Source organism: Schistocerca piceifrons, chromosome 8 (assembly GCF_021461385.2).
Source record: "Schistocerca piceifrons isolate TAMUIC-IGC-003096 chromosome 8, iqSchPice1.1, whole genome shotgun sequence".
NCBI classification, from domain to species: domain Eukaryota; kingdom Metazoa; phylum Arthropoda; class Insecta; order Orthoptera; family Acrididae; genus Schistocerca; species Schistocerca piceifrons.
In genome coordinates this window covers 279,820,346-279,839,805 of record NC_060145.1, presented here as the reverse complement: position 1 = coordinate 279,839,805, position 19,460 = coordinate 279,820,346, and the positions used below count along the sequence as shown (strand labels likewise).

The window sequence follows — 19,460 nt, the reverse complement described above, 5'->3', positions numbered from 1 at the left end:
CACCTCATCATAAGTGAAGGGAATTTGCATTCCTAGTTATGGATAAATACACAATTTGTTCAGTCTTCATTATTTAAATTCTCTGACATGATATTCATAAAGTAATCAATCTAGGAGTAAAGGAGACACTCTGTGAACAAATCCGTGCTCACAATATTTAGTGAGTGGTCTCGTCTACTGCTAAATGATTTACATTCCAACTGAACTTTTCTTGACATGCTATTCAGTTTGATATAACCCTAGAATGTTATATTTGCAAGAAACTCTTATATTTTAATAGTGTAGCTGTTCTAATCACAAGCAGTTGTTATCTGTGAAAAAGGACATTCATTTGACATATTTTTATTTTTAGCTGTGCCACTGGCAACATACTGTGGGCCTATGGAAATTGTCAGTGACAATTTGCTTAATCTACAAACAACTTACTCAAGAGCCCGTGTCACTTTCATGACTTCTGGAGCGAGAGGTTACAGTGATTATGCTTACAAAGGATTCCGTTTTACTTTCAACACTACTTGGAATCGTAAGTACATGGGTTGCAGCCTTTTGGTTGAGTACCATTGAATTAAAAAGCATTTAAGATACTTCTGATTGTAAATTAATTTCATTATATGCATGAAATACATTTTATGCCAAATATTTGTATTTTAACATGAGAATCACGGGACTTCTCATGTACCTAAAACTGCAGCAATGGTCATATTAACTGCAGTGGCAAGCTGCCATTTTTTCCATTTTAAGACATTGTTAATTGAAAAAATAGTTTGTCGATTCAAGGAACATTCAAACTGAAGTCATGTTTTATTTTCATTTCTGGTTATCATTATTCTTTGTGCTTGGATTCATTTTGGAATGAGAATACATTAGAAACTAAAACTGTGTACTCTGCAATCCTGAGCCCTGCATGCAAACAATACATTGCTCTTTTTAAAAAAAAAAAAAAATAAAAAAAGTAGGTGCAACATCAGTCAGCTTATTCTTTTCATTTTTGCATTCTGCTCTGCCATCTATGTTTCTGACTTACTGGTTTGTCTTCAGTGTTTGAGCAACTACTGATTACAGAAAATTCTTGTCGACTATTATTTTCATGTGTTCATGTCTCAGTTCTACACTGAGGTGCTGCAAAAATTGCTTATGCCTGTTGTCTTTCCCAGTAGCTGATCTGTAAAGAATTCGTGTATTATTCCAGTGAAATCTAATATATCAAAAAGAAATTTGTGCTGGCCATCTCCACAACACTGCTTGCACTGAATATTTTCTAGCCACCTAGTTCAGTGTTTCTATTCAGTATTTCATTGTGCTATATAATTCTGCAATTTTTGGGAGGCATTTTTTACTATTCCCAATTTTTATATTTGAATGAAGTGTGCAACAGTAGAAGGCATGTAGGGGTCAGGAGCAAGTGTGGATGCTGGTACATTAGGGAGCCTTCCACCAGACCAATGCCACTAATGATCGTGTCTCCTGACTGGCTTGGAGACAGCAGCAGCAAGGTCTTGGGCGTGACTGATTGGAATGGCAGGTCATCTGCTCCTGACCAGCATCCACCACAAACAAATAATGACCTTTATGATCTACCACTAAACCTTGCTGCCAGACGAAATATTGTGCCCAAATGGCAGCGCCATAATGATAACATGGCAAGCTGCAACAGTCCAGGGCGTATGACCTGGTATGTAACAAATCCCCACAGCTGGCAGCCATCTACACACTGTGCCAGACTACACTTGTTAACTGATGTTACCTTGTACATGGCAAGAAAACTAGACAGTACGTCATCACAGGATGAGATCGACACGAACTTTTCCATTTGGATTTTCTCCTCCAAAGTAGAATTGGGCTGAAACACGATGGTAGTGAGATGATAGATACCAGTGCTTACATAAGAATCCACAAACTCCCTCAGCATGTATTGCCAATTCTTATTGGAGACAAGAGTCTGAGAAGAGACCTCAGTAGCAAAAATGACTGACAACTTCGGAACAGTGACTGTCTGTTGGGTAGTATACAGCAAAAATTGACACTGCATCTATCACCACCAACTACACACTTCCCAAAAAAGGCCCACAAAATTGACATGCAACCTATTCCAACGTTGTTCTGGCACTGGCCAAGGCAGGGTCTATATGACCTGGGAGATCCGGGAAAAACCCGGGAATTTTTTCATCCGAGAGAAAACCGGGAAAAACCTGGGATTTTTTTAAAATTCTGGGAATTTTTCATTGTTTTAGTTTTCAGTTAAATTTTTGTAATTTTGACTGGTAAGAACCGATACTCTAACAAAGGATATTACTGTACCCCACTACTGCAGAATAATACTTCAACAATAAAACATAAACGAGAGAAGAAAAAAAAAAAACGAAAATAACTTAAATTGCAATGGAAATGCGCCATATACAACACCGACACACAGTGCTCATGCAAGCGTCTGCCAACTGCAAAATGTGTCAAATGCTGTAGGAAGACTATGCAATGTTTCATAACAACAAATTGCCTCCAATGAGTGTGAAGTCACAACTGTTTACATTAGATTCGTTTCAGCAGTTATAAGTGGGCTCATACGCATGCGCAGTTGAGTCGCATTTGAGTACTAGATTCTCCTGCTTCTGGCTACAGGAATGTGACTGTTGCCTGTGAAAGCAGTCAGAGCAAGCTGCTAGATGCTACCGGGGAAAGGGGGTGCCAGATTCATATTCTTGATGAAAAAACTTGTTTTACAAAGCGCCTAGCATCCAGCGGACGTTTGTCTATCGATTACACACAGTTTTTTTTTAATTTTCCCAATTATTCATATGATTTTGAAACGCTTCCTTGGTTTTTGAACATTTTGAACCCATTTTAAGTTTATTTCTGAATGAATCATTAGTTGATTTTTGAATGCATTCATAGTGTACATGATGTCTCTGTCAGGAGAATCCTCGTTGCAACTAGAAATGAACTTTCCGTAGACAAAAGGGGATGGGGCTGTACAAGCTGAGCGGAGTAAAGCCGAACGGATGAATGCCAATCGCTGTCTGATTATTTGGTTGGTTGGGTTTGCGAATGATCAGTGTATTTATAATTACTAGTGAAGTCCATAGATTCAGACTACCAGAATGGAAATAAACGACTAACAGGAATAACAGGTGAGCAAGATTACATATTATCTTCTCGGTGTATCCAAGAAAATGAAATTTTGACAGAAAATTTTTGGCCAGGTCGCTCCACTAGTAAGGACCAGTAATACAGTCCCCGCCTAGCAACCGCTTAAGTTCTATTCTGCAAGTAATGCAGAAAACGTGTTGTACAAACACGTAATAATGCCTAACCAGAAAATAATCGCGGGATAACTAAACCTGTGATTCTGGCAGGTTTAGCGAAGTTAATCGGCAAACAAATTTTGACAATGGCAGGAATAGCTACAGAATTGGTGATGACAAGATTATTTTAGAATGAGGAAGGAGAAGAAACGGGGACGTCACACAAATTATGGAAGAATAAGACGATTCTAAATTTATATTAAAATTTCGTTTTATTACTTTTCGAACTCTTGCTTGAGAAGCTGATGCGTATGAATGAAATGTAAAACTATTTCCTAACATAAAGCTTTTTGCTTGTAGTAGGCCTAATAGGCATTTGATATTGGTACTAAGTGAATTATATTCTGTCATGTTATAAAAATGAACATTTGTGCCGAAAGAGTCTCATTTATTTGGTGTGTGTTACAAAACTGCTGCAATATTAGAAAGGCCTATTTTGTTTTATCCAGCAGACTGTGACAAAATAGACATAATCAGATCGAGAAACCACACCAGCCTGGGTATTTGTATTAACAGCTTTTTCAGTATTAGGTAAAGACATTTTGATTTTTCTTGTAGCAAAACGTTTGACAAACTTTGATGAGGTAATAGATTCTTTCGCAGAAAGGAAGGTACGCCATCTAAAGCTGTAGCAACATTCAGGGAAAAAAATGCTAGGAACTAAGGATTGAAGAAATGTATACTTTCTTGCTTATCTCTTGTCTTTATATGTTTTATGTATCCTATATTTAATTTTATGTCCACAAAACAGCAAATTATTATCTAATAGGCAATAAAGAGTGCAAATTTTCAGAGGAGTTCTTGTTCTCCCGATTACAAATAATCCCATGTGCTATTAACTGCGAGGTGTTTTTTTACCAGCTGACTGTGAGCAGGAGAGGCACCACAGGACATTTCAATTTCCACTGTCCTAAATATAGTTTGATGGCATCCATTCCAAAATATACATTTTTCAATTTCACAGAGTGAAATACAGTGACTTTTCAGAAAGATATGCATTACAAGATGAACATATTTTTGAAAATTTGATTTTTTTTTAGTACTGACCCGGTTCGCAAATATTGTAGATCCGGGGCTGATGTGCAGAGCAGTCTAGTGGGTAGTCTCCACGTGACCTGTGTTTACATTTAGTGATTTTGGTTTCCCCTATGTTTACTCTCACATCAAATGAAAACAAAACAGATATCTGTGGCCAGTAGCTATCAAGTGAATTAAAATACATTCACATAATTACTGAAGGCTAAAATACATCATTAGTTTCAGATTTTATTTTATTTCTACGTTTCTGACAGTCAAGCATTAATCGCCTTGGGAACAATGAAGTTATTTTTTTCTGTTTGCTAAAGAAATTTGACTTTTATCAACCTTTTCCGCAGAAGCAGTCAATGTATTTAAAACAAAATGTTGAATTCCACAGTACTGGCTAGTTTCAACTGTTCACTGCATTTCAAGTGCACGTTTCCATTTTCTAGCACGTATTGCATTATGCCATAATAGAGAACCAAACATGATATAATACAGTACTGGTGCTCCAAGAAAATTTACATCCCGAAAACCACACTGAAAAGCTTAGTATCAAGTCGAGGTCTACTTCATTGGCAATCTGGACATACGAATGTGCACTTTAAGTTGTTGTTGTTGTTGGGGTCTTCAGTCCTGAGACTGGTTTGATGCAGTTCTCCATGCTACTCTATCCTGTGCAAGCTTCTTCATCTCCCAGTACCTACTGCAACCTACATCCTTCTGAATCTGCTTAGTGTATTCATCTCTTGGTCTCCCTCTACGATTTTTACCCTCCACGCTGCCCTCCAATGCTAAATTTGTGATCCCTTGATGCCTCAAAACATGTCCTACCAACCGATCCCTTCTTCTAGTCAAGTTGTGCCACAAACTTCTCTTCTCCCCAATCCTATTCAATACCTCCTCATTAGTTACGTGATCTACCCACCTTATCTTCAGCATTCTTCTGTAGCACCACATTTCGAAATCTTCTATTCTCTTCTTGTCCAAACTGGTTATTGTCCATGTTTCACTTCCATACATGGCTACACTCCATACAAATACTTTCAGAAACGACTTCCTGACACTTAAATCTATACTCGATGTTAACAAATTTCTCTTCTTCAGAAACGATTTCCTTGCCATTGCCAGTCTACATTTTATATCCTCTCTACTTCGACCATCATCAGTTATTTTACTCCCTAAATAGCAAAACTCCTTTACTACTTTAAGTGTCTCATTTCCTAATCTAATCCCTTCAGCATCACCCTATTTACTTTGACTACATTCCATTATCCTCGTTTTGCTTTTGTTGATGTTCATCTTATATCCTCCTTTCAAGACACTGTCCATTCCGTTCAACTGCTCTTCCAAGTCCTTTGCTGTCTCTGACAGAATTACAATGTCATCGGCGAACCTCAAAGTTTTTACTTCTTCTCCATGAATTTTAATACCTACTCCGAATTTTTCTTTTGTTTCCTTTACTGCTTGCTCAATATACAGATTGAATAACATCGGGGAGAGACTAAAACCCTGTCTCACTCCTTTCCCAACCACTGCTTCCCTTTCATGTCCCTCGACTCTTATAACTGCCATCTGGTTTCTGTACAAATTGTAAATAGCCTTTCGCTCCCTGTATTTTACCACTGCCACCTTCAGAACTTGAAAGAGAGTATTCCAGTTAACGTTGTCAAAAGCTTTCTCTAAGTCTACAAATGCTAGAAACGTAGGTTTGCCTTTTCTTAATCTTTCTTCTAAGATAAGTCGTAAGGTTAGTATTGCTTCACGTGTTCCAACATTTCTACGGAATCCAAACTGATCTTCTCGGAGGTCCGCTTTAAGTATGCATGTTAAATCTGCACACATTAATATGGTTCACGAAATTCCGATGCTCTTGGAGTATCCTCTGATGTCTTGTTTCTTTTATGACATAATGTATGATCTTCCAATGTTTTACACGTACATACATATGGGCTTCCTATGTCATGATAGCTGCGCATGTTGCTTGTGATCTGCACTCTCTGGCATCTGCTGAAACGAACCTATTTCTAACAGGTCGCGGGAAAATATTGTTAATAGTGGTTTGAAAAGCTTTACTTTCAAAGTAAATATCCTTTTACATAAGTTGAACTATGTGCAAGAATGTACCATGTATCTCAGAGCATTTGACTCTCATTTAAAAATCAACTCTTTGATGACGAGCAATTTAAAAATAAATTTGTTGGTGATGAGCCATTTAGAAGAATTTCGAGCCCTGAAGATCAGACATTTATTTCATTACTAAAAATTTTACTGGCACTTTTGTGTGATACATCTTAAAGTGTACCGTAGTACGCGTAAAAAAGATCAACATTATATGCGAAACCTTAGCTTCACTTGCTGCTTGAGGTCAGTATTATATGTGAAGGCTTTGTTTTTCTTGTAGCAACACTATGTATATTAATTTAAACTATTAACTTTCCCTGTTTGTGTGTTCATGCTACGTAACAGTGATGTTGCTGCTGGCTGACTACATCACGTGTCCTATCCTCTGAATATCCGCTGTCATCAGCTGGCGAGATCACTTGACATGAGCTATGACTGGCTAACAAAAGCGCATCGCAATCTCGAGTTTAGTGATTCGGAAAGTAACATGTGGTGTTTGGTGGAATTCCAATGTATATTTTCGTAATACGAAAATACGCAGCATACAGGTTGCTGCACATCAAAGATATTTCAAAAACGTGTCTTTTTCACTGATTTTTGTTTTTTAAAGTGCCGAGAAATTCTACGCCTGTGTATAAAACCATAACCATTTAAAGAATTGATAAGGGAAAATATACTGTCACTTAACACAGAAAAAGCGTGTTTTCACCCGGGAGAAAGTGTATTTTTAAGCGGGAATTCGGGGAAAAATCCGGGAATTTTTTTTCCTTGTCCACGTATACACCCTGCAAGAGGAAAACGGCGCAGCCTAATTCTGACTACAGGCCACGCCCAGCCTGCACAGGAATTCTATATCATGATCAATTGCCAGCTACTAGACATGAGACCATACCATAGCCTTCAAGTGTGACATACCCCTGTGCAACACTTGCAGCAACTGGAGTTTGCAAGAATGCAATGCTGGAGGGATGATCACTCAATATTTTTCCTCCACAGTGGCAAGCATTAAGACCCTGTGGATAATGTTGACCCAACCCTGCAGCAGGAAAAAACATATGCTTCACCAGATCTGCTGAAGAAGTATTCTGGACAAATGCATTCGGACAGCTGAAACATTTTGCCAGAAAGGCAGGTTGGCGGCCATGTGGCCACAACATCCAGTTCTGTTAAAGCAAATTCCAGCAATATCTGCTGCCATGTATTGTGCAAAACAGAAACTAGAGCCTCCTGTCAATCGAACTTTGGATTGGGACTGGCCAGCAACTGCATTAACACATCCACATTAGCACACTGGGTTTTGGACCAGTAACAAATGGCATAACTTTAATTACTGAGAAAAAAGGACCACCTCTGTAACTGGTCAGCAGTCCAGTCCAGTAGCTTAGAGTGAGGGCAGAAGAAGGAAACCAGGGTCTTGTGGTCAGTGGTGAGTAGGAAGAAGAAAACATGAAAGCTTTTAATGCTGTGAATGATAGCCAGCACCTCCTTTTCCACCTATGTTGCGCCCTGGAAAGTGTCTTCAATGCATAAGCAATGGGCTGCTCAGTGCCACCTGGGTTCTGATTGGACAGAACTGAACCAATACATACTGGGAGACATCGGTGGCCAGGGTTAATGGTTTACCCAGCATAAAGGAAGACAAACAGAGAGCAGAGCACAGATACTGTTTCAGAGACTCAGAAGTGAGTCCCCAGACCACATGAACTTGATGTCCTTTTGGCGAAGCTGTCAGATATGCATCGCCTGGGGAATGAACATTGCACACTAAGAGATCTTACTCAAAAAGAACTGGAACCTACTTCAGGTTCTTGGGCGTGGCAGGTTGCCAATTTCTATGACATGCTCATCCTTAGGGATAAGGCCATCTTTGCTAAGCACATATCCCAAGATTCTCACCTTTGGGGAGAAAAAACTATATTTTTCAAGCTTATAACGAGGGCCATTTTCCATTAAGTGTTGGAAAACTGCCAGCAGATTTCACAAATGCTTCTCTCATGTAGAGTGCATTACCCAGATGTCATCAATGTAGTTTACACAACAGGAAATGCCCACAGTCAGTTACTCAAAATATTGTTGACAAATTTCCAATGCCAACAAGATTCCAAAACACAAGCAATTAAAATGGTGAAGCCCAAAGGGCATCTTGAACAACAAGAAACTCCAAGAAGCTGCGTCCAAAGCTACAGCAGGAATGTGTCGTGCAAGGTGACATGTGAAAAATAGCATTTCCAATAACTCTTCCAGCCACAGAATTGGGTATTAATCCACAACACTTTTCGCGTTGACTGTCCATTTAAAATCACTGCAAAGGTGCAGAGCACAATCTGCTTCCTGAATCTCTATGAAATGGGTGGCTTACTCTGCAAAATATGACAAACAACACCAACGTTCTATCAGTGCCCCCATTGGAGGTTCAAGTCTTCCCTCGGACGTGGGTGTGTGTGTGTGTTGTCCTTAGTGTAAGTTAGATTAAGTAGTGCATAAGCTTAGAGACTGATGACCTCAGCAGTGTGGTCCCATAAGACCTTACCACAAATTTCCAAATTTTTCTATCAATGCTGTAACTCAGCCTTGGTCTTGACATGGATTAAGAAGGGAATGGGGTGTGGATGGCAAAATTTAGGTATCGCTGGGAGATAAGTACCTTGAAATTTTTGGCACATCCCAAGGTATTCTCAAACAGCTGCACATATGACCATAGTAGGGAATCCAGATCTTTAAAGGGGCTGATTGAGAAACTAAATGTGCTTTATCAACCGTCTGGCAGCTCAAAACAGAAAAGGCATATTGCTCAAACATTTGGTACCAACGGTGATGAATTTTCCAATACCAACATAATTTACTGTTCCACATTCTTATAATGCACAGAGGTGGAGAATTTCCTACTCAAATGAATAGTGGCTGTTGCAACACATGGCAGCCCAAAAGTCTGTACTTATCAAAGTTAATTAACCTGACCATCACTCCCGTGTCAACCTGAAAGTCAGTCAATCACTCATCCACTGTTAATTACAGCAGAATATGCTGGGGCAATGCTTGCAGGGCATCGGAGGCAGCTCAGAGTCCAGGGAAACTCTGGGTCTCTGACAACTGTCCAGTGACTTGCCTTGAGTCACAAAACAGTTGCCAAATGGGTTTTTTTGCAGCCACACCTAACCTCTACATGTGGGCAGTCCTGTTTAACATGTGCCAGATGATAATCAGAGAAGGGCCACTAGCATGCATATTGAGCAGAGGCAGGTCCAGATGAAGATTGATGGAAAGAACTTTTTTTTTTTGTGAGCGGATTACTATGCTTCAATTGATGCGTAAATACTGAGCCCAATGTACACATAGACAGACAGAGCCATTATGACAGCAGTTGGATCATCAATGACACCAACGCATGGTGGTTCAATGGTAAGCAAGGCTATCTGGATCATCCCATTGGGCACCTGGTGATTTTTACCATGCTCTTCTGATTGAACCAGCTACCATTGTTGAGAGAGTACCTTGCTTGCTGCTTCCAGAAGTTCATGTGAGTCAGAAATCCCAACGACTTTGGCAAAAGAAGAGTCAGAGAGGGCTAGTGCCATATTTTGAACCTCTGGGTCGTGTGTTAACCAGACATTCATGTCCCTAATTAGTGAATCTGCATATAAGGTAGCACATTGGGAACACCCAAACTGACACCTGTGCAAGAGACCTTGCAGGTCAGCAATCTATGACTACTGAGGGTGCTTGTGGTTAATCTGTAACCATGCCACCACCACATGGATTTGATGACCACAACACTGCATGAGCAACTGACAAGTTTCATCAAAGATAAGTTTCTCAGGGTTGGTAAAGGGGTTCAAATTCTGTATGATTTTGTACAATCTCTCACTGCTGGACAATAACAAGGCAACTTTATCAGCTGGTTTGATGTCATGCCTTACCTGGCAGTGCAGCAAGAACTGGTGCAGGACGTTTTACCATCTTTCTGTAGCCTTTTTGAAATTGGTGAACAGCATAGGGGGTGACGGAAGAAAGATTCTCTGCCGGCACCTAGCCTGCTATCGGTGTGATGTGAGTACGGGGCGATTCTACATTCTGTTGAGCAGTTCTTGCATTTGTTCCTGCTGCAGCTTTTATTGCTGCTCTTGGAGGCACAACTGCTCCTTTCAGCATTCCAAAAATGTCAGGTCCATCCCCGAACTGTCTCTGTAGGTATGAATGTAAACTATGCAAGCTGATAGTGGCTCAGTAACTGGCTGGGAAATTAACCCGTAGAAAATGGAACAGAACACAACATGCAAGTCAATCTATGGTGGATCAAAGTCTGCACAACACATTTAGATGAGGCACAGAAACAAACTTAAATTTGACAGTCCCTGACAGAGCTCGTGTTATATTTTACCTAGCCGTGAATAAAATAGAAAAGATAGGGGTCACTGGGCAAATAGTACTATTGCTTTTAGACCTTCTAAAATATGCAGTCTCTGTCACATGTTTAATGTTATGCTAATACACATTAACTGTAAAATTATTAATAATTCTTGTCCATAGTTGTGTCTGGAACAACTGTAGATTCAGTATCGAGATGGACATTATTATTGCATTTTCACTCAAATTTATATCCTCTTTCCTATGGCCGTATTCACTTTTCAGCTATAGTTTATTTATCTAGACTATGTTTGCTCTTTTCCCTATACCTTAATTTACCAACAAGTGGTTAAGGTTCCCTAACTGTGGTACTCTCCCCCTGACTTCCTTTCCTCCAACATCACCCTCGTGCTGTGTATGGTGAAGTGGTGGTTATCTTTTTTTCATTCTAGATATAGAGCCTCACATCTGTGTATGTTTTTAGCATAATTGGTTGCAATGAAGCCTGTGTCCATTGCTGTAGTGTCTGAGCTCATTAAATTTGAATATTACGACATTTGAGAGGGAATATGGAATGATGTTACATTTTGACCTACTTGGCACTGCCATGTCGTTCATGATGCATTGATAAGTGGAAGCATATAACATAATTTTTGCATGATGTAGCTTGATGACAAAAGTAACTGATCACCTTTGAAACAAAGCATTTGTTTCACATAGAATAATACTAAATCAGGGTGTAAACGACGTGGGACAACCAGTAGATCCGGGAAAAACCCGGGAATTTTTTCATCCGGAAGAAAACTGGAAAAAACCCGGGAATTGTTTAGAATTCCCGGAATTTTTCTTTATTTTAGTTTTCAGTCAAATTTTTGTGATTTTGACTGGTAAGAACCAATATTCTAACACAGGATATTACTGTACCCCACTACTGCAGAATAACACTGCAGCAACAAAACATGAACAAGAGAAAAAAAAAAAGAAACGAAAAGAAAAGAAAACTTACGTTGCAAAGAAATGTGCTGTATATAACAACAAAACAGTGCTCATACAAGAGTCTGGCAACAGCAAAGTGTGTCAAAGGCTTTAGGAAGACTATGCAATGCTTTATAACAACAAATTGCCTCCGATGAGCGTGACGTGACAACTGTTTAAATTAGATTGGTTTGAGCAGTTGCGGGCGGGCTCTTGCGCTTGCGCATGCGCAGTTGAGTCGCGTATGAGTAGTACCTGCTCCCGCTTCTGGTTACAGAATTGTGGCTGGGCGCCACTACTTAATATTTCCCCGGTTCGGAAATATAGTAAATCTGGGGCTGATGCATAGAGCAGTCTGAGTTGTGGTGGGGAGGTGGGTCGTCTCCACGCGACCTGTGTTAACGTTCAGTGATTTTGTTGTTTCCTCTTTGTTTATTGCTCTCATGTTAAATGTTAACAAAATGGATTTTTGTGGCCAGGAGCTATCAAATGAATTAAATATGTTCACATAATTATGGAAGGCTAAACTATGTTATTAGTTTTAGATTTTATTTCCACCTTTCTGACAGTCAAGCATTAATCGCCTTATAGAACAATGAAGTTATTTTCGCTGGTTTGCTAAAGAGATTAGGCTTTCATTAAGCTTTTCTGCTGAGGCAGTCAATTTATTTGAAACAAAGTGTTTAATTTCACACTATTGGCTAGTTTCAGCTGTTCGCTGCAATTCAAGTGCACGTATGGCATTATGCCATAATAAAGAACCAAACATGAGATAATACAGTACTGGTACTACAAGAAAATTTACATACGAATGTGCATTTTAAGCCGAATTATGAATTTTGGTATGGTTCATGAAATTCCGACGCTCTTGAAGTATCCTCTTTTGTCTTGTTTCTTTTATGACATAATGTAAGATCTTTTAAAGTTTTACACGTACTAACATAGGGGCTTCCTTAGTCATCGTAGCTGTGCAAGTGCGGTGACGTGTGTTATCTGGCGCTCTGTTGCAACTGCTGAAACGAAACTATTTCTAACAGGTCACAGGTAAATATTGCGAATGGTGGTTTGAAAAGCGTTACATTCAAAGCAGATTTCCTCTTACGCAAGATGAACTATGTGAGAGAATGTACGACGAATTTCTTAAATCACAAAGTGTTTGACTCTCATTTAAAAATCAATTCTTTGAGGACGACCAGTTAGAAGAATTTCGAGCCCAGAAGACCAGACATTTACGTCGTTATTAAAAATTTTACTGGCACATTTGTGTTATGTATCCTAAAGTGTAACACGCGCAAAAAGATCAACAGTATATGTGGGGATTTAGGTTCTCTTCCAGCTTATTAAGCTTCGAGACCAATATTGTATGTGAATGCTATGTACATTAATTTAAACCATTATCTTTCCTTACTTGTGTGTTCGCACTACTTAAGAGTGATCTTGCTATTGGCTGACTACATCACGTGTACTATGCTGTCATCAGCTGGCGAGATCACGTGACATGAGCTATGATTGGCCTACAAAAGCACATTGCAATCTCGATTTCAATGCTTTGGAAAGTGACATGCAGTGTTTGGTGGAATTCAAATTTATACCTTTGTAATACGAAAATATGCAGCATACATGTTGCTGCACATCAAAGGTCTTTCAAAACGTGTTTTTCCCCCCCTGAGTTTAGTTCTCTAAGGTGCCGGGAAATTCTACGTCGGAATATAAAACCATAAACATTCAAAGGATTGATGAGTTTTACAGTGCCGAGTATACTGTCACTTAACATGGAAAAAGTGTATTTTCACCCGGGAGAAAGTGTATTTTTAACCGGGAATTTTTTTTCCTTGTCCACGTATACACCCTGTGAATGCAGGAAAATGCCTTCTTTCAGAACATTTTGCATCATTCATTGTAACTGTGCTACTCCTGTCAGTAAACAAAGAGATTTGAATTTTAAACCTGTATGACAAGTTGTATGCTAGTAACATAACCTCATTGTTTTAAACCACTCATGAAACTTAGTATTATCAATTTTTTGTGAGCTGATATTGTGATGCACGATGGCCTGTTTTCTTGTCAGTGGGTACTGGGCTGAATAAATGTGTCAAAATTCATTTGAACTACTGCCAGAGGTGAAATTACAGAATAACAGCTGCATGTGAAACACTGATTTTTGCTGGGAATTACTTATTACAAAACCTATAATTCCGTACAATAATTCATAAAGTAATCATATTTATGTGCTGTGCTATGTCGTGTATTTTCTAATCTACATACTCATGCATTTGGTTCTTTCTGCAGGATGTGTCCAAGAGCTAACAGGGCCAGAAGGTGAAGTAACAAGTCCTGGATACCCAAATGCAAGGGATCGATTTCAGTCATGTCAGTATGAAATTACAGTTCCCAAAGGCCGCCGTGTTTCCCTTGATGTGCTTGACATGGACCTAGACAATAGCCTAATGTACAACAGACCTGCCAGCTTTATATCAGTGAGTTATTGGACTCTGCTTGCATGCTTGTATTAAAAAATAGTAAAACTTTTTACAGGCTTATTGTGCACTACCTGTTGAGTGGGCGAGGGAAAACAAATATGAAGGGGGTCGTGTCAGAGAAAGTAGGATATCAAAGAGCATTTTGCTGTCCGCAGTCCAGAGAAGAAAGAAGGACAAAATGAGGAGTAAATATGGATAGAGAAATAGAAATGAATAGTGAAATTAATAATACGATTAAGAATTAACAGGAAAACAAAACTGGCGGTGGGGCAAATAGAAAGGGAGAAGGAGAGATGAAGATAGTAAAAAGAAGTAAGGAGAGTAATCAAGTATGTGAATAAATGTAAAATATAATAAAAAGGAGTGGGGTATTTTGTGTTAACAGAAATTAGCGACAAGAAAATTATGGATTGCATGAACAAATTTGAAACCAAGTTATCCTCCCCTGATTTTTAGGGAAAAGTAGTATCGACTGGGAAAATCCAAATAGTTCTTGTGATGTAGCAGGTACTTAGATGCCTTGGGTCAGATTCAGCATATGGCAAGCAGGTGCCTGAGACATAGAGTTTGTCTATGCCCATTCAGGCACTCACCCAGTTTAACAGTCATCATTCCTATAAAAATGATGTGCAGTGAACACATGTTACTTGGTAAACAATATACATGATTTCATGTATGGCATCGACTTAGATGTTGTACAATTTACTAGTGATGGGGCTTTTGTGATCTTTAGTGGGTGGGTGCATGGGGCCAAGTATGACCAATGCAATAGGGATAATTGTATGATGAGGATATCAGAAAGACATGATCTCACTTCAGGGCTTGGATTGTGAAGGTCATGTCCATTGGTAGAGTAATGTATAAAGAATATTCAAAGCCATTGTGATGTGGGGTGATTCTAAGTTTTTAGAAGTAAGAGCTCCGTTTGTCAGAGCACTAGAAGGTTACTGTCTGGGAGATTTATTTGCAGACAAGACCTGAAGATCTATGGAGTAGATGTGATATATAAGTTTAGGAAAGGCCGTTGGTGTATGTGTTGAGGAAATCTACATATACATCTATACTACATCTATACTCTGCAAACCACTGTGAAGTGCATGGCCAATCTTTACTCCACCTTAAAATCTTATCAAGATCTGACAGAATTTTTGTTTACCATCTTTCAGACAGTACTATATTATATAGGGTGTATATGCTCCGGGACAACTGGGAAATTCAGGAAAAACTCAGGAACTTTTTCATCTGGGAGAAAACCAAGAAAAACCTAGAAATATTTGGAGTTCTGGGAATTTTTCATTGTGGGTTTTTTTTTTTTTTTTTTTTTTTTTTTTTTTTTTTTTTTTTTTTTTTTTTTTTTTTTAAAATGGTAAGAACTGACACTGTAACAAAGAATATCCCACTTCTCACTTCTGCAGAATAATACTGCACCAATAAAACATAAAAGAGAGAAAAATAAAAAATAATAATAAAACTTTAGTTGCGAAGGATATGGGCCATTTACAACAAAACACCGTGCCAACACAAGTACCTGCCAACAGCAAAATGTGCCAAAGGCCGTAGGATGAAGACTGTGCTATACTTTGTAACAACAACTGCTTCTGATGAGTGTGACAACACAACTGTATAAATTTGGTTCATGTGAGCAGCTGCCAGCGGGCTCATGTGCCACAGTTGCCATGTATCAGTAGTACCATCTCCCACTTTTGGCTACGTGAATCTGGATGCTAACTAGAAAAATTTTTCTGGCCCGTGCAACCAGCCAGATTCACACATGCGGAGAGCAGTCTTGAGTTGTAGTGGGTAGGGCAGTAGTCTCCACATGACCTGTGAGTTGCAGTGGGTAGGGCGGTAGTTTCCACATGACCAGTGTTTATGTTTAGTAATTTTGCTGTTTACTCTTTGTTTACAGCTGCCATGTCAGATGCACTGTTTACTCTTTGTTTACAGCTGCCATGTCAGATGCATACAAAATGGATTTCTGTGGCTGGGACCTATCAAGTGAATTAAAATACATTCACATAATTACAAAAAACTAAAATATATTATTACTTTCAGTTTTCTGATTTTTATTTGCACGTTTTTGGAAGTCAAGCATTAATTACCTTGCAGAACAATGGAGCTATTTTTTGGCAAAGAAATGTGGCTTTTATTAATCATTTACACTGAGGCAGTCAATTTACTCAGAACAAAGCATTTCATTCCACAGTACAGGCTGAATTTCATGTGCACATTTTCATCTTCTGCCATGTATGGCATTATGTCATAATAAAGAAGCCAAACATGAGATAGTACAGTACTGGTACTCCAAGAAAATCTACATCCCAGGAACCACACTGAAAAACTTAATATCAGTTTGTGCCCTACTTCATTTTGAATCTGGACATATGAATGTCCTGTTCAAGCCGAATTATGCATTTTGGTATGGTTTACAAAATACTGATGCTCTTGGAGTATCCTCTGATGTCCTGTTTTTTTTATAACATAATGTAACACCTCTTAATTCTATGTACATATGAACATACAGGCTTCCTAGGCCATCATAGCTGTGCACACTCAGTAAATGCCTGTTTTCTGGAGCTCTCTGGCAGCTGCTGTAGTGAACCTATTTTTAACAGCTCTCAGGAAAATATTGCAAATGATGGTTTGACAAGCATTATTTTCAAAGTAAATTTTCTTTTATGCAAGATAAATTATGTTACATATGAGAACGTGTGATGGAAGTTCTTAAAGCACAGAGCATTTGACTTTTGTTTAAAATTTAACACTTTGAGGACCAGCCACGTAGAAGAATTTTAAGCCCAGAAGACCAGACATTTATGTCATTATTTTAAATTTTACTGGCACATTCGTGTGATGTATCTTAAAGTGTAACACATGCAAAAAAGGCCAGTATTACATGTGAGAGCTTAGCCTCTCTTGTAGCTTAATGATCTTTGAGATCAATATTATATGTGAAAGCTTAGCTTTTCTTGTAGCTGCACTATGTATAATAATTTAATCCATTAACTTTTCCTATTTGTGTGTTTGTGCCACGTAACAGCGATGTCGGTGTTGGCTGACTACAACACATGTTCTATGCTCTAAATATCTGCTGTCATCAGTTGGCAATGTCACATGATGTACGCTATGATTGGCTTACAAAAGGGCATCACAGTCTTGATTTCAATGCTTCGGATACTAACTCACTGTGTTTGGTGGAATTCAAATTTATACTTTTGTAATATGAAGATATGCAGTGCACATGTTACTGCACATTATAAAATGTTGATCATTCAAAGGACTGATAAGTTTTACGGCTCCGTAGGAAAGTATACTGTCACTTAACATGGCAAATATGTTATTTGTTAACCAGGAATAATCTGGGATTTTTTTTTCCTTGTCCACGTGTACACCCTGATATGATAATTGTATCATGATGATAATTGAATCATTTGGAAAAAGTTTGAGCTTACTATTAAAATTGCTTGCAAAGCCATTAATATACAATATGAACAGCAAGGGTCCCAACACACTTCCCTGGCACACACCCAAAGTTACTTCTACATCTGTTGATGACTCTCCATCCAAGATAACTTGCTGTATCTTCCTTACAAAATAATCCTCAGCCCAGTCACACATTTTGTTTGATAGGTGATACGATATACTTCTGATAATAAGTGTAGATGTGGCTACTGAATCAAATGCTTTATGGAAATGGAGAAATACTGAATCTTCCTGACTGCCTTGATTCAAAGATTTGAGAATGTCATTTTAGAAAAATGTGAGTAGAGTTTCACAAGATAGATGTTTCATAAACCATGCTGGTTGGCATGGAGGAGGTCATTCTGTTTGAGATACATCTGCATCTACATCTAAACTCATGCTCATAAATTAAGGATAATGCTGATACATGGTGAAACAATGCTCTGGTGGGTGGTTTGCAGATTTAAATCACCTCGAGGTATGACCATGTGGTGCATTTGACCTGTGGTCATCGCATGTTGATGCTGGCAGCAGTCCACATATGCAGAGGTGTGTTGGTGCACGTCAGAGTACAATTCAGCGAATAAGTGTGCAGACATTTTCAGATGTGCTGATGGTGACAGTGTGTTGAAAATGGCTCAAAGAACATATATTGATGACATTATGAGGGGTAAAATACTAGGGTGACTGGAGGCTGGTCAAACACAGCAGGTCGTAGCACAGGCCCTCCGCGTGCCACAGAGTGTGATCTCAAGATTATGGCAACGATTCCAGCAGACAGGAAACGTGTCCAGGCACTACTGTTCGGAACGTCCACAGTGTACAACACCACAAGAGGACCGATATCTCACCGTCAGTGCCCGCAGACAGCCACAGAGCACTGCAGGTATCCTTGCTCAGGACTGTACCGCAGCCACTGGAACAGTTGTCTCCTGACACACAGTCTACAGATGACTGAACAGACATGGTTTATTCACATTGAGACCTGCAAGGTGCATTCCGCTGAACCCTGGTCACAGGAGAGCCCGTAAAGCCTGGTGTCAAGAACACAATACATGGTCATTGGAACAGTGGTCCCAGGTTATGTTCACGGACAAGTCCAGGTATAGTCTGAAGAGTGATTCTCACTGGGTTTTCATCTGGTGTGAACCAGGAACCATATACCAACCCCTTAATGTCCTCGAAAGGGACCTCTATGGAGGTCATGGTTTGATGGTGTAGGATGGGATCATGATTGGTGCATGTACACCCATGCATGTCTTTGACAGAGGAACTGTAAGAGGTCAGGTGTATTGGGACGTCATTTTGCACCAGTAAGTTCGCCTTTTCAGGGATGCAGTGTGTCCCACCTTCCTCCTGATGGATGATAATGCACAGCCCCACCGAGCTGCCATCGTGATGGAGTACCTTGAAACAGAAGATATAAGGTGAATGGAGTGGCCTGACTGTTCTCCAGACCTAAACCTCATCAAGCACATCTGGGATGCTCCCAGTCTTCAAACCCCTGGGACACTTCAGGAACTTTGACAGGCAATGGTGCAACAATGGGAGGCTATACCCCAGCAGCTGCTCGACCACCTGATCCATAGAATACCAGCCCACTGTGCAACTTGTGTACGTGTGCATGTTGATCATATCCCATATTGATGTCAGGGTACATGCGCAGGAGACAGTGGCGTTTTGTAGAACATGTGTTTCGGAACGATTTTCTCAACTTACCACCAATACCGTGGACTTACAGATATGTGTCATGTGT

The 19,460-nt window shown here is 39.4% G+C and overlaps 1 protein-coding gene across 1 annotated transcript in view; it reads left to right on the top strand.

Annotated features, from left to right (window-relative positions):
- Positions 1-19,460, top strand: part of LOC124711575 (cubilin-like) — a gene marked incomplete in the record, with an annotated part of 644,865 nt that overhangs the window by 356,774 nt on the left and 268,631 nt on the right. The window contains 2 exon segments of the mRNA XM_047241722.1: positions 353-523; positions 14,052-14,239. Coding sequence (XP_047097678.1) covers positions 353-523; positions 14,052-14,239 — 359 coding nt within the window.